This window comes from Panthera onca, chromosome D4 (assembly GCF_046562875.1).
Source record: "Panthera onca isolate mPanOnc1 chromosome D4, mPanOnc1 haplotype 2, whole genome shotgun sequence".
Classification (NCBI taxonomy): Eukaryota; Metazoa; Chordata; class Mammalia; order Carnivora; family Felidae; genus Panthera; species Panthera onca.
In genome coordinates, this window is record NC_138351.1 from 67,529,618 (window position 1) to 67,544,725 (window position 15,108).

The 15,108-nt window shown below is 42.1% G+C and overlaps 2 protein-coding genes across 5 annotated transcripts in view; both read left to right on the forward strand.

Annotated features, from left to right (window-relative positions):
- The window catches only part of SLC44A1 (solute carrier family 44 member 1), a 202,127-nt gene extending 194,114 nt beyond the window's left edge, over positions 1-8,013 (forward strand). The window contains exon 16 of the mRNA XM_078436622.2: positions 6,907-8,013. Within this exon, the coding sequence (XP_078292748.1) occupies positions 6,907-6,921 (15 nt within the window). The 3' untranslated portion in view covers positions 6,922-8,013. The remainder of the gene's footprint in view (positions 1-6,906) is intronic.
- A 3,109-nt stretch (positions 8,014-11,122) lies between these two features.
- Positions 11,123-15,108, forward strand: part of FSD1L (fibronectin type III and SPRY domain containing 1 like) — a 78,489-nt gene continuing 74,503 nt past the window's right edge. For all 4 annotated transcript variants that reach the window (XM_060609129.3, XM_060609130.3, XM_060609131.3 and 1 more), the window contains exon 1: positions 11,123-11,202. In XM_060609129.3, coding sequence (XP_060465112.2) covers positions 11,158-11,202 — 45 coding nt within the window. In that variant the 5' untranslated portion in view covers positions 11,123-11,157. The remainder of the gene's footprint in view (positions 11,203-15,108) is intronic.

The following is a 15,108-nucleotide window of genomic DNA, read 5'->3' on the forward strand; positions in this document are numbered from 1 at the left end:
AGACAAGCCATAGACTAGAAAAGTTATATTTTCAAAACACATTTGATAAAGGGTTCCTATCCAAAATTTATAAAGAACTTCTGCAAATGAATAAGAAAAAGACAACCCAAATGGATAAAAGGCTTGAACAGGCACTTTCCAAAAGAGGACACTTAATGCCCAGTGAGCACATAAAATGGTGCTTAACATCTTCAGTTATCTGGGCATGCAAATTAAAATCACAGTGTGAAACTAGAACCCACCCACCAAAATGGCTACAATTTAAAGTGTTGGCTAGGTTGTGGAGCAACTGGAACTCTCATTCACAGCTAATGAGAAAATAAATTGGTGCAAGCACATTGGAAGCTTATTTGGTGATATTATTAAAAGCAAAATACAATGTCCTAAGATCCAGCAAGTTCACACCTGTGTATGTACCCAATGGAAGTGCATGCATACGATATGTTTAAATCTTCATGGATGGATTATTTGTAAGAGCCAAAACTGGAAAAAACTCTGTCAACTATACTTCAATTTAAAAAAGTAATAAAAGCTAGAAATAATTCAAGTGTCCACAATAGTTGAATGGATTAGTAAATTGTGGTATATTTAAACAATAGCATACTACACAAAAATGAAAAAGAGTGAGCTGCAGCTAACTTGAAACAACGTGAACAAATCACACAGATACAATGTTGAGTAGAAAGCTATACACAAAAGAGTACGTACAATGTGATTTCATTGAAATCAAGCTTAAGAACAGGCAAAAGTCAGGGTGCCTGAATGGCTCAGTCAGTTAAGTGTCCAGCTTTGGTTCAGGTCATGAACACGTGGTTTGTGGGTTCAAGCCCTGCATCAGACTCTGTGCTGACAGCTTGGAGCCTGGAGCCTGCTTTGGATTCTGTGTCTCCCTCTCTCTTTGCCCCTCCCCTGCTCACACTCTGTCTCTCTCTGTGTCTCAAAAATGAACAAACAGGGGCGCCTGGGTGGCGCAGTCGGTTAAGCGTCCGACTTCAGCCAGGTCACGATCTCGCGGTCCGTGAGTTCGAGCCCCGCGTCAGGCTCTGGGCTGATGGCTCGGAGCCTGGAGCCTGTTTCCGATTCTGTGTCTCCCTCTCTCTCTGCCCCTCCCCCGTTCATGCTCTGTGTCTCTCTGTCCCAAAAATAAATAAAAAACGTTGAAAAAAAATTTAGAAAAAAAAAAAAAAAAATGAACAAACATTAATATATATATAAGAACAAGCAAAAGTCATCTATGGTAAAAAAGAACAGAATAATGGTTACTTGGAGAGTGCTCTGACTGGGAGGGTGCATGAGGGAGTCTTCTTGGGTGCTGGAAATATTCTGTATGTCAGCCTGGATGATGTTCCATGGATACAGACACATATAAAAATGTCATTATGCTTAAGATTTTTATATTAAAAAAACACTTGTGTACTTTACTATATTATGTTATAATTACAAAATTTTAATGTATATTGAAAGGGGCACCTGGGTGGTTAAGCACCTGACTCTTGATTTTGGCTCAGGTCATGATCTCAGGGTTGTAGGTTTGAGCTCTGCGTTGGGCTCTGCACTGACATGGCGGAGCCTGCTTGGGATTCTCTCTCTCCATCTCTCTCTGCCCCTTCCTCTCTCTCTCTCTCAAAGTAAATAAACTTCAAAAAAGTATATTAAAAAATAAAGTTTTCCAGGCGCTATTCTCTATTATGTGAAGTTAGACAACTGCCCCTTCTTGTTCCTAGCAGACAGCTAGAGGGCTATTCTCTAAAGAGGGTAAAATAGAATTTAGGGGGATATCACAAGTAGAGCTACCATACTTAAATCAGGGGGATTAAATGGAAGTCTGAATACTGAAAGAGAGGACCTGAGGCCTTCTCCCCCCTCATGGCTCCCAAAATTCAAGCAAATGGGCCTTCACCGACTAAGCAGGAAATTAGAAAATCATTCTCTGGGGAACCTGACTAGGCCAAGGGAAAACACCTAAATAAGCTAACACGACTTCTCCAACTCAAGGATTCCACCTGCGGCGCCTGCGTGGCTCAGTCAGGTAAGCACCTGACATCTGATTTCTGCTCAGGCCATGATCTCATGGTTTGTGAGTTCAAGCACTGACAGTGCAGAGCCTGCTTGGGATTCTGTCTCTCCCTCTCTCTCTGCTCTTCCCCTGGTCATGTGCCCATGCTCTTTTTCTCTCTCTCTCTTTCAAAATGAATAAATAACCTAAATAAATTAAAATAAAAGACTCAGCCAGATCACCGTTAGTGAAGCACTTCAGTGACAAAATCTTTCCACAAATGAAAAACTGCAACTAGTTTTCGTTTTTCTTAAATATGAATTACCAGACCCTTGAGGCAAGTCTTTATGGTAAGAGAGAGACCAAGACAGAACAACAAAATGATTTGCAGGAAACAGACTGTAAAGTAGAAGAATACATCTTAAAAAGTACTAAATTCAGATAGAAATGGAAAAGAGTATATAGTGAAAATAGCTTGTTATTTAAAAGAGGAAGTTTCAGGGCGCCTGGGTGGCTCAGTCGGTTAAGCGGCTGACTTTGGCTCAGGTCATGATCTCGCGGTCCGTGGGTTCGAGCCCCGCGTCGGGCTCTGTGCTGACAGCACAGAGCCTAGAGCCTGTTTCAGATTCTGTGTCTCCCTCTCTCTGACCCTCCCCTGTTCATGCTCTGTCTCTCCCTGTCTCAAAAATAAATAAAATGTTAAAAAAAAAAATTTAAAAGAGGAAGTTTCAGGAGAAAAACAGCTCTTGAAAATTAACAACAGAACAAAAATGTAAAATTCAGTAGAAGAGTTAGAAGATGAATTTGAGGACATCTCTCAGAAAGTAGGGCAAAAACAAGGTGGAAAAGATAAAATTAAACATTCATTCCAGGGGATTCAACATTCAAATTATAGGCACTCCAGAGAGGTTGGAGGGCAGGGGTCAGTGGGAGGGAGAGAAAGGGAGAAGGGGGAGGGGAGAAATGTTATACATAAAAAAAAAGATCAAGAATCAGAATGGCAATGGCTTTCTCAACACAGCACTGGGAACTACAAAAAAATGGAAGGATACTTTCACAGTTCTGAAGGAGAATGGTTTCCATTGTAGAATTCTCTACCTATACAAACTGAAATAAATGTGAGGGTAGAATAAAGACATTTCAGATATGCAAGGGATTTACATGGAATCATACCAATCATACCAGATCATAATCAAAGACTGTTAACCACTCTAAATGTTTTCTACAGGGGCGCCTGGGTGGCTCAGTCGGTTAAGCGTCCGACTTCGGCTCAGGTCATGATCTCACGGCTCGTGAGTTCGGCCCCGCGTCGGGCTCTGTGCTGACAGCTCAGAGCCTGGAGCCTGTTTCAGATTCTGTGTCTCCCTCTCTCTCTCTGACCCTCCCCCATTCATCCTCTGTCTCTCTCTGTCTCAAAAGTAAATAAAGGTTAAAAAGAAGAATTTTAATAAAAAAAATTAAAAAAAAATAAATGTTTTCTACATAAAAAGAGATAATAATCACGATCAACTGTTTTTATTTCAAGGAGCTAGAGTGAGAAAAAGCTAAGTCAGAAGAAAGTAGGATGATAAAAATGAAAATGAGAGTAAAATTTGAAACCATCTAAATTCCCTTTTTTTCAACAAGTATGTACCTAGTGCCTCCTTTTTGCCAGCACTGTTTTGAATGCTGAGGGTACAGTGGTGAAAACAGACAAAAGCCTTTGCCCTCATAAAGCACATTAGGGAAATGTTTATACACTATTATGTAACCTTTAAAAATATACATGAATATCAGGGACATAGGAAATGTTTATAATATAATGTGAGGTGAAAAGAACACAGGGTTGGCCGAAGACAAAAGGGAAGTCATAAACCTGAAATAGGTATGCTACAATGGGGAAATTATGAGCGAATTTTTCTTTTTTAAAAATTCACTTTACTTTTATACTGGGTTTTCAAACAGATAAGGAAACATCAAAAATTTTTAAAAATAGAACTGGTAAAAATCCTATGTTGGCTGTTTAAAATTTTGTGCCAAGCATTTCATTTGGAAAGAGTTGCTGTTAAATATGTTTATTTTCTGAAGTCTTTGTAACTATTAACCCTTTGCTAATAGGATACTATTTGATAGTAGGATTCTAAAGCATACTGTATGTAAGTTCAGTTGCCATCTAAGAAACTCTTCTACAAAGGGGTATTATTTCTCTTCCCTAAGAGAGAGAAATTACCCACTCCTGGTGGGGAAAATATGACTCAGAAGTCAAGAGTCAGATGCTCTAGCGACTGAGCCACCCAGGCACCCCAACCTGAAACTATTCTAAAATTAAAAAGTAAATTTAAATTTAAAAAATAGGAAGAAAGAACTCAATCTCAGACAAATTACGACTGGCCTGAGCCAAGTATTCAGACCACAAGACCGTAACTAAACATCAACCACTATCAAATGTCAGACTAATAGGCTCTGTTATTTTCAATCACAAGAAAAAAAAATCATGAAAGTTGAAACTGCAAATGAAAATATGTAAAATCATAAAACATGGAACTGATGAGACAGCAAAGTTTAGAAAAGGTGTTGTGGAAAATAGGAAAGCATTGTAATTTCTTGAGTGAGGGACTTGAGGTAGTGAGAGGATTGACTTAAGGATTTATTCAGCCAACAGTGCAAAATGGGTTGCAGATGAGGAGGAATCTGCGACAGGGGATCAGCAAAAAGGCAGTAACTGGCGTGTGAGACAAAAGTCTCAAGACCAAAGCTCTAAAACGAAACTCAGGGCAAGGAAGGCAAGGGTTTCAAGCAATGGTATTCTTCCCCCAACGCCCCAGTTTATTTTACTTTATTTATTTATTTATTTAATATAATTTATTGTCAAGTTAGTTAACATACAGTGTATACAGTGTGATCTTGGTTTTTGGGGTAGATTCCCCCGACTCATCACTTACATACAACACCCAGTGCTCATCCCAACAAGTGCCCTCCTCAGTGCCCATCTCCCATTCTCCCTTCTCCCCCGCCTTCCCTCTCTCTCTGTTGGAAACTATTTTTCCCCTTCCCTTCCCCCGTGGTCTTTTGTTAAGTTTCTCAAGTTCCACATATGAGTGAAAACATGATATCTGTCTTTTTCTGAATGACTTATTTCACTTAGCATAATACCCTCCAGTTCCATCTACATTGTTGCAAATGGCAGGATTTCATTCTTTCTCATTGACAAGTAGTATTTCATTGTATATATAAACCACATCTTCTTTATCCATTCATCAGTTGCTGGACATTTGGGCTCTTTCCAGAATTTGGCTATTGTTGAAAGCACTGCTATAAACATTGGGGTACATGTGCCCCTATGAATCAACACCCCTGTATCCTTTGGATAAATTCCTAGTAGTGCTACTGCTGGGTCATAGGGCAATTCTACTTTTAATATTTTGAGGAACCTCCACACTGTTTTCCAGAGTGGCTGCACCAATTTGCATTCCCACCAACAGTGCAAGAGGGTTCCCGTTTCTCCAAATCCTCTCCAGCATCTGTTATTTCCTGAGTTGTTAATTTTAGCCACTCTGACCAGTGTGAGGTGGTATCTCATTGTGGTTTTGATTTGTATTTCCCTGATGATGAGTGATGTTGAGCATCTTTTCATGTGTCTGTTGGCCATCAATGGTATTCTTAGTGCCACATACAACCTGTTTTAGGCACCTGGGGATAAGCAGAGCTTACTGGGGAGACATGTATCAGGGGGGTCCTAGCCTGACTTTCCTGAACATTTGAATATTAGAACTACTTCATGTCCCCTTATTCAAATCCAAGCTCTCCTGGTGTCTTGTCAGGACTGTATCTTATCACCTCTGCTTGTCCTTTCGGTAGACCTGTGCTTGTTTGATAGTAGAGCTGGAGTTAACGTTTCTTTTCTATTTTTAACCCATCCTAATGGGTTTTAAAAAGCTTTTTATTTGGAAAACATTTCAAGCTTATAGAAAAGCTGCAAGGATAAGAATAGTACATAGGGCACTATAGACTCTTGTTACACCTATTGTTATACATCTCTATGTGTGTGTGTGTGTGTGTGTGTGTGTGTGTGTGTGTGTGTGTATCTATCTATCTATCTATAGATATACCCAATATTTTTGAGCCATGTGAGAATTATTCACATATATCATGGCCTTTTAGTCCTAATGACTTCCTTGTGTATTTCCTAAGAATAAGGATATCCTTTTATAAAACCACGGTATAGTTGTCAAGTTTGGTACATTTACTCAGTCATTGTTTCCTGAATTGAACCGAACTATGAACACCCATTATCCTGGTTTGACCTGTCCTACTGCTGAGTCATGGGAGTGAAAAATCTAAAGCCTCATCTGAATTTCAGGTTTGAGTCCTTGAGAAAACCACAGATTCAGATTTTTCAGATTACTTTCGAATTTGATTCGTTATGTGGTTTTTTTTTTTTTTTTTTTTTTTGATTCTGTGGTTCAGCTATTCTGAAAACATCCTTCTCAAAGAATAATGCTGATATCAGCATTGGTGGATACTAACCAGATGTTCATTATCAGGTCAGGCACTGTTCTGAGCACTTTGTATTTATTAATGCATTTAATCCTCACAACAGCCGTAAAGGAACATACCGTGACTGTCTTCATTTTGTACGTGGGGAAGTGTAGGCATGGGAATCAAATAGCTTGATCATAAATATATAGCTGATAAGGGTATAAAATCAAGATTTGAACCCAGGCTCTCAGACACCTTTCTTATTTGTTAATCTACGTGCTTGTGCGTGTGTGTGTGTGTGTGTGCGTGTGTGTGTGTATTTACCCTTCTTACATTTCACAGTGTCTTCTCTACAGATGATCCCATGCTATTTCTTGTTATTGATTGATTCTCATTGTGTCCTGTTCCCCTAGGAGAGAAGCATTCATTTTCTTGATGTGTTTATTTTGCAGCTGAAGCGAAGGTGACTGGTCCCATGAGCCCGGAAGAATGAACTCAGAAGAGGCTGTTTACACGAGGATCTCCCACTCACCAGCTGTTGAGACTCTGTGGATGAAGAGCAGGATCTTATTACCTCAATGGAAGTGTGCGACCATGTTCCCGAACCAACAGCAAAGTGGATTTGGTACAGTGGGGCTGCCTAATAAATGATTCATCAGAAGTATTTGATACAAATCTGTCTTGAAGCAATGTCTTCAAATTTAGTGTTGCCTTCTTATCTGGCCTCATGTATGTTTGTGTGACCTCTGCTGCTTCTCTCTCCAGTGCACTGCTGGCCTGAAGGCTGGATCCACAATGGAATTCTCTTCATTCAGGCTATTTATAGAGCCAGCGTGGGTTCCTAACTATTTATTGAATGCCTGTTTCATGCCAATCATTAAGCTGGATGCTTTAAAACATTTAATCTTCACAAAAATCCTATAAGGTTGCACCTACCATCTCCGTTTTGCCCACGAGGAAGAAGAGGCTCAGAGAGGTTGTGCACTATGTGTAAGATCACACAGTTGGCAGAACCGGGGCTCAAATCTAAAAGGCTCTTCACTTTAACACATTGCTTTGCCTATCACTACTGCAGGGATGATTAGCCCATCATATCATCACTGGTATTCCTCTTATAAATAGAGGTGGCGGGGGGTGGGGACAACACCTGGGGGGTTCAGTAGTTTAAGCGTCCAACTCTTGATTTTGGCTCAGGTCATGTCACAGTTGGTGACTTCGAGCTCTGCGTGGAGCTCTGTGCCGATAGCTTGGAGCCTGCTTGAGATTCTCTCCCTCTCTCTCTCTCTGCCTCTCTCTCTCTGCCCCTACACTGCTTTCTCTCTCTCTCTCTCTTTCTCAAAATAAATAAATAAAATTAAAAAAAACAGACGTGAGGATGGTAGCGTGTGTGTATAGGAAGTGTCTGAGAGGGAGGGCCAGGGAGGCTTTAGAGACACTAAAAGAACACTATGTTCTTTTAGATTAAAGGTTGATAAACTGTGGCCTGTGTGTCAGATCCAGCTCCCAGCCTGTTTTTGTAAATAAAGTTTTATGGGAACACAGCCATCTCCAATCCTGTATGTATTGTCTATGACTGCTCTCTCTACGATAGCATAGTTGCATAGTTGTGGCAGAGATCATATGGCCTGAAAAGCCTAAAATATTGATCCCTGTTTTAGGTGATTTAGGAAGAAAGCCAACAGTTTTCATTAAGGCCAATTTATTATTTTTCCCATTGGACTGAAAAACTACTTCAAGGTTTGTAATGCTGTGATAATCATTATATTCTAATGGTGGTGGTGGTGGTGGTGGCGGTGGCAGAGTGGGGGATGGGAGCAGGGGTGGGGGTGGGGGTTTGGGGGAATCTAACCTGGGAAGGTTAAGGGGCAGGGAGTAGAAGGCAGAGGTCTGGCCTGCGGGTTCCCAGTCAACTCCTCACCCCAGACACATCCCACTCATGTCCTTCCTATTCCTCCTGCCAAATCAAGTTTCCTAAAATAACCCTTTGCTCATAAACTTGTAAGTGGCTTCCCACTTGCAACATGCTCAAATCCCAACACCCCAGCCTGGAATTTAGAGACCATAACAATCTGACCCCTACTAATCTCTCTTTCCACCCTCCTCTTTTGTTTTTTTTTTAATCATGAGGAAGTCATGCCAAATGTGAGTTTATATTTCAAAGCCAATTTATTTGCCTTTGATTCACCTTTTTTTAGTTTTGAATGTTAATTCCAGTATAATTAACATACAGTGTTATATTAGTTTTAGGTATACAATATAGTGTTTCAACAATTCTATACATCATTCAGTGCTCATCATGATAAGTGTACTCTTTAATCCCCATCACCTATTTCACCCATCCCCCACCCTTTAATGTACTTTTACGTAAGCAGAAAAGTAAACATGTGAAAGTATTTGATAACAGGAAACCAGGCTGAGCTTTCCTATATGATGGCACTGCACCTAAGCTAAAACTTATAAACAAAAGGAAAATTTGTAAAGGTGTCTACTTTCTAACAGTAGACATTACCCATTTATATTTTGAAAAAAATACTCTAGCTAAAACTTCTGTTTTGTTTTCAAGTTGTAATATAAGCTTTTCCCCAGGAGTGCCTGGGTGGCTCCATCAGTTGGGTGTCCGACTCTTGATTTCGGCTCAGGTCATGATCTCACGGTTTGTGAGTTCAAGTCTGATGTCCTACTCCACACTGACAGTGTGGGGCCTGCCTGGGATCCTCTCTCTCTGACCCTTCCCCCATCAAAAATAGATAAACAAGCCTTAAAAATAAAAAAAGCTTTCTCCCATATTGGTGTGTATTTTTCATAAAGATAATTTTTCATGCTGCAGAATATTCCATGTCTTTAAAAAAAATTTTTTTAGGGGCGCCTGGGTGGCTCAGTCGGTTGAGCGTCCGACTTCAGCTCGGGTCATGATCTCACAGTCTGTGAGTTCAAGCCCCGCGTCGGGCTCTGTGCTGACAGCTCAGAGCCTGGAGCTTGTTTCAGATTCTGTGTCTCCCTCTCTCTCTGACCCTCCCCGTTCATGGTCTGTCTCTCTCTGTCTCAAAAATAAATAAACGTTAAAAAAATTAAAATAAATAAATAAATAAATTTTTTAAATGTGTATTTATTTTTGAGAGACAGAGAGAAACAGAGTGCAAGCAGGGGAGGGGCAGAGAGAGAAGGAGACACAGAATCTGAAGCAGGCTCCAGGCTGTGAGCTGTCAGCACAGAGCCCGACATGGGGCTTGAACTCACAAACTGTGAGATCATGACCTGAGCCAAATTTGGACCCTTAATTGACTGAGCCACCTAGGCGCCCCAAGTGGAATATTCCATCTCTCATATGCTCCAATGTTTTCCTAATACTTGGCTGGTATTAAGGCATTGGGGGTTCCTATTTCCATTCATTTCATATCTTATCTCCTGGGGTTGTTCTCTTCATTTCCCACCTTCGCTTAGGCTGTTTCCTTGGCTTGGAAAGGGTCCTATCTTCCTTTCATGACTTGTCTTAAGTTCCTCGTTCCAGCTTCAGTTGTGTCTCCTTCCCTTTTCAAACTCTGATTGCTAGGGAAAAGTTCGGATTGCCCTTCAGAACGAGAGATGGATTGGGTCGCCTGGGTGGCTCAGTTGGTTGAGCGTCTGACTTCAGCTCAGGTCATGATCTCACAGTTCGTGAGTTCGAGCCCCGCATCAGGCTCTGTGCTGATGACTCTGAGCCTGGAGCCTGCTTCGGATTCAGTGTCTCCCTCTCTCTCTGCCCCTCGCCCACTTGTGCTCTGTCTGTCTCTGTCTCTCAAAAATAAATAAATGTAAAAAAAAATTAAAAAAAAAAGAATGAGAGATGGATTCAAAAGACTTATTTCCTAGGAAGTGCTGATGTAGTACCATCTGATCTGGACAACAACAGCACCACAGTATCAAAGGACTCACAGACACCATTATTTCCCGGTGCTGTGGCCAGGAGAATGGTTTATTTTGGAAAATAATAAATTGATAACTACCATATATTTTGTACTTCCCAGTAATTAGGCATTATTCTAAGTAAGCACTTTACACACATTGTCGTTTATCTTCATGACAACACTTTCAAGTGGGTATTGTTAATACTCCCATTTTACAAATAAGAACGTTGAGGTAGAGAGAGGTTACCAAATCACCCAAGGCAACACAACTGGTAAGTGGTAGACTTGGCCTTTGAATTCAGACAGTCTGGTATCAGCATCTGGGTGCTTGGTCGATGAAACAGAAGTGTGGTCAATTCACTGTGGGCCCTTTATCTCCCTAGTCTCATTCACTCAGTCTCAAACTGCCCCACATCATTCTCAGAGTATATGCAGAGGAAGAAGGGCTGCTGAGTAATGTTCTCACTAGGAACAGGGAGCCCGTTACTCTGTGTTGGAGAGACCTGGGGGTGGGGGATGGGGTGGGCAGCATCCTTTTACAATGAAGAGATCAACAGACAGATAAATTTGCTTTGTCCTTGGTCATTCTCTGAACTAGGTGAGTCCAGAGGCATTTTGAGAGCTAAGGCAGGAAGTGATGGAAACACCCGTGTCTTCCAGTCCTCACTCATTTCAGTGTCTCCAGTGCCTAGTATAAAGCAAGCCATCATGCATAGAGAAGGTATTGTGACATAGAAACATCATAATGGCTACAGTTTAGTCAACTGCTCCTGGCATGCCCTATCCCAGGAAGGAGAGGGGCCTCTTGCAATAGAGCTTATGACAGTGGGGGTGGGGAGAAGAGATTCAGAGCGCATTCCAGAGGTGAGTACAATTGCAAAGCTGAGTCAGAGAGGGAATGAATAGTTACTGGCCTCTAGTTTGCAGAATGACATAGCCTCAGGGTTCAGAAAGATGTTAAAAGTTATCTCTGCCATCTACCCTTTCACTGCCTGATCCCCCTAGGCAAATGCCTAGCCCCTGCTTGGATACTTCCACTGATGGGGACCTCACCACCAAAGTCCATTCCAGCTCTGTAAGGCTGTTAGAAAGTTGGACTTTTTGTTGATTGGAAATCTATCTTCCTGTAGCTTACACTAACTGGGTCTAATTCTGTCTGTGGGATGCTAGAGAATAAGTCAGCTCCCTCTTCCACACAACAGCTCTGGAGAGTTTTAAGGTAAAAAATCATGTCCCCTCTGACATGAGAAATTTTCCTTTCCAGACGAAATCCTCGATTGTGTCCCTTCTCACGTGGTTTCCAGGCCCTTTCACATGTTTGTGTATACTGATTGCTTCCCACTTTGCTTAGAGCTCTCCAAATATGGAGCTAGACCACTTCATACAGTGCCAGCTCACAACAAAACGGAATCATCCTTTCTCTCCTATGAGAACATAAATGTCTATAGTGAGTTCCTAGGATCAGAAATTTGCACTCTGAGTTCAAGGGGGTCCAGGACTTTGGGTTGAGTTTGTTTTTAGTCAGAAGGAGGCAGAGGAAAAAAGAATTAGGTTTCTATGATTGGGGAGAGATGATAGCTAATATTTTTTGAATACTTACTACATGACAGATGCCGCTAAACATTGAACACGAATTATCTCATTGAATCAACTCAAAAACCCTTGTAGGTGGTACTGTTATGATTCCTCTTTCATAATTGAAGAAACTGAGGCTTAGAGCAAACTCAGGGTTTTCCTGGGTTTGGTGGTATATGCTAAGACGTAGGCCAGATATGAACAGGGAGAGAGAGATGGTTAGAGATTTGGTGCTTCAACAAAGAGCAGCATGTGGACTGTGATTATGCTTCAGAGAAGCTAGGATAACAATGAAAATGAGAGTTAGGGGTGAAAATAGGGCTTCTAAGGCCCCAAAGACCGAGGGGGAAAAAGCCATCCAAGGGTGGCACAGAAGGATATGATGTACAAGGGAGTAATAATAGTAACAGCCACACATTTGTTAAATGTAGACTAAACCAGGCACTTTGCATATGTAATCTCCTTTGATTCCCCACAACAACCGTAACTGGGAGTTACTACTATTACGATCATGATGTTCCAGATGAGGAAATTGAGGCTTATCCTGGTTTAAAAGACTCACTGAAGGCTACACAGCTGGTAGGCGGCAGTGTCAGGATTTAAATTCAGATTTGCTGAGTCCAGGCCGGGCCCTATAGTGACTCCCAAAGGGGAACACTGTTGGCACCCCTTAAGGGAAGTAGCTTTCTCTCCCAAGAGATGGGGGCATCCCAGAACTCATGAGGGTACTCAGGGCTACAGGGGTAACGCCTGGCAAGAGGGGGTAAAGAACCTGTTCCGGAAGAGACAATTTTGCCAGACACTTCACATCAGTAGGGCCAGTCCTGAGGTTATTCTAATTCGATGTTTCCTCAGAAAGGCATTCCTGGAGGCCCAGGGACCTCAGTAAATACCTACAACTAGATATGCTATCTCAGAATTGAAACATAAGGGTTAAAAAACGTCATCTGTTTTATCCCTCTGTAGTTTTTCCTTTTTTTTTTTTTTTTTTTTAACAATTTGCTTTCTCTTAGTTCAATGGTTCTCAAGCTTTAGTATGCATCAATCACCTGGAGGACTTGTTAAAACACAGATTTCTGGACCCTCATGCCAGAGTTTCTGATTAAGTTAGTCTGGGGATGAAGGCTGAGAATTTGCCCTTCTGACAAGCTACCAGGTGGTGCTGATACAGCTGGTCTGGGGATTATACTTGAGAACAGCAGCTTTACTTTATTAGTAAAGCTACTTTTGAAAATTTCCCAGCTGACTTGGCTGTGAAAAGGTAAGTTCAGAAAAGGCAGAGGACTTGCCCATAGGCCAGAAGCAGTGGGGGTGCAGACTTAGTGCCCTGCCAGGTGAGTACTGCTGCCAGAGAGCCTGCATAGGTTGGGGAAGATAGAAGTCACAGCCAGAAGGGACAGGAACAAGGGCAGGCAGAAGGCCCGGGTGAGCTGGGCAGGGAAGCCAGACTGCCTAAAGGAAACGAGATCTGGCAGGGGCAGGAGTCAAATGGGACAGAACTCTTGACAAAAGCTGCAGGCTCCTCGCTGGGCTGCAGGGAAAGAACTCGGGGACTGAGGAGGCAAGGAGCCAGGAGTGAGCTCCTGGGATATGACCTGTGACAGAATTCTGGTGATCACATTTCAGCTGTGACTTGCTGTCTCCAAAGCCTCTTTCTGTCTCCTTCTGTGGTTATACCCATCAGTCATAAAGTGCCCAGGAGTTGCTCTCTGAAGTTAAGTCCTTGCAGCAAGAGAACTGGGGACAGCGCTAAATGGTGTGGTTTTTTTTCCCCCCTTAATGATGCATCCCACAGTAGAAGGCAGGGTCACGGCTAGGGAGCTCACAGTGGGGCAGTTTGACCTCTAATGTTGTCCGATCCCTAGGCTGCATTTCTCCCTCATGGGAAACTGACTCACTACACTGAGTCTGCAGTGCGGAGAATAGCCTTCATGCACTAGACGCTGGGTGCTTGGCTGCTCTCACTGCTCCTCATGGAATTGGGGCAACTTGGATAGCAGGCATCTTTCCCTTGATACCAAGAGAGGGAGCATCTCGGGGCGCCTGGGTCGCTCAGTCGGTTGAGTGTCCGACTTCGGCTCAGGTCATGATCTCGAGGTCTGTGAGTTCGAGCCCCGCGTCGGGCTCTGTGCTGACAGCTCAGAGCCTGGAGCCTGCTTTGAATTCTGTCTCCCTCTCTCTCTGCCCCTCCCCCTGCTCATGCTCCATCTCTCTCTCTCTCTCTCTCTCTCTCTGTCAAAAATAAATAAACATTAAAAAAAAAAAAAGAGAGGGAGCATCTCTCTGCAAGTTTGCACACCATTTGTCCTTTTAGCTGCAGGAGCAAAATTGTTCACACAGGCCCTCCCTGGACCCTGGCCTTTAAGCACTACCCACCTAGCTTGAGCCAAGTCCCTGTTTTCCCTTTTGGGCCCTTCATCCCATTTCTTATACATGTCTGTCCAGTTAAAAAAAAAATGGATTTATTGAGTGCATACTAGATGGCAAGACCTGCGCTGGGGATACAGATATGAGTAAAAGAAATTTCGACCTTCATGGAAGTCATGGTACAGAGTATAATTGTATACAGGCAATTATCGCCTTGTAGGATAAATACTGTTTCTTATATAGAGCTCATGCCCTCTCAGGGCCTTTGTATTCGCTGTTCCTTCTATCTATAATGCTTTTTCCCAGACCTTTGTATGACTCATTCTCTCACTTTACACAATCACTTCTGAGAGAGGCCTTCCCTGAACTTCTTATGGAAAATGGAGGCCTCATAATTCTGAGTGCATATAAACATATACAATTACATATATATGTTAATAAACATATATATTAATAGTGCTTCTAAACACTGTGTGTGTATATATATGTACACATATACATATATATATATACACACACATTTATTTACTATATATACACATTAATTTTTTTTTGGCCTCCCTCCCATACTAGATTGTAAGCTCTGCAAGTGAGAGCAGGGCCTTGTCACTGCTGAATTCTCAGTTCAGAGAAATGGTACCCGATAGATACTCAATATGTATTTCCCTTCTGTTCATTCCTCATGAGTGATTGCCTAGTTGGAACTTTTCTGAGCCTCTCCAGAGTCATCAAAATGGAAGCTGAGGCCTTTCTGCTTGGAGAAGAACATTTTCAGGCCTACTTCCCCAAGCTTTCTACAGTCTGCACGGTCCTTTTCAGACCAGACTG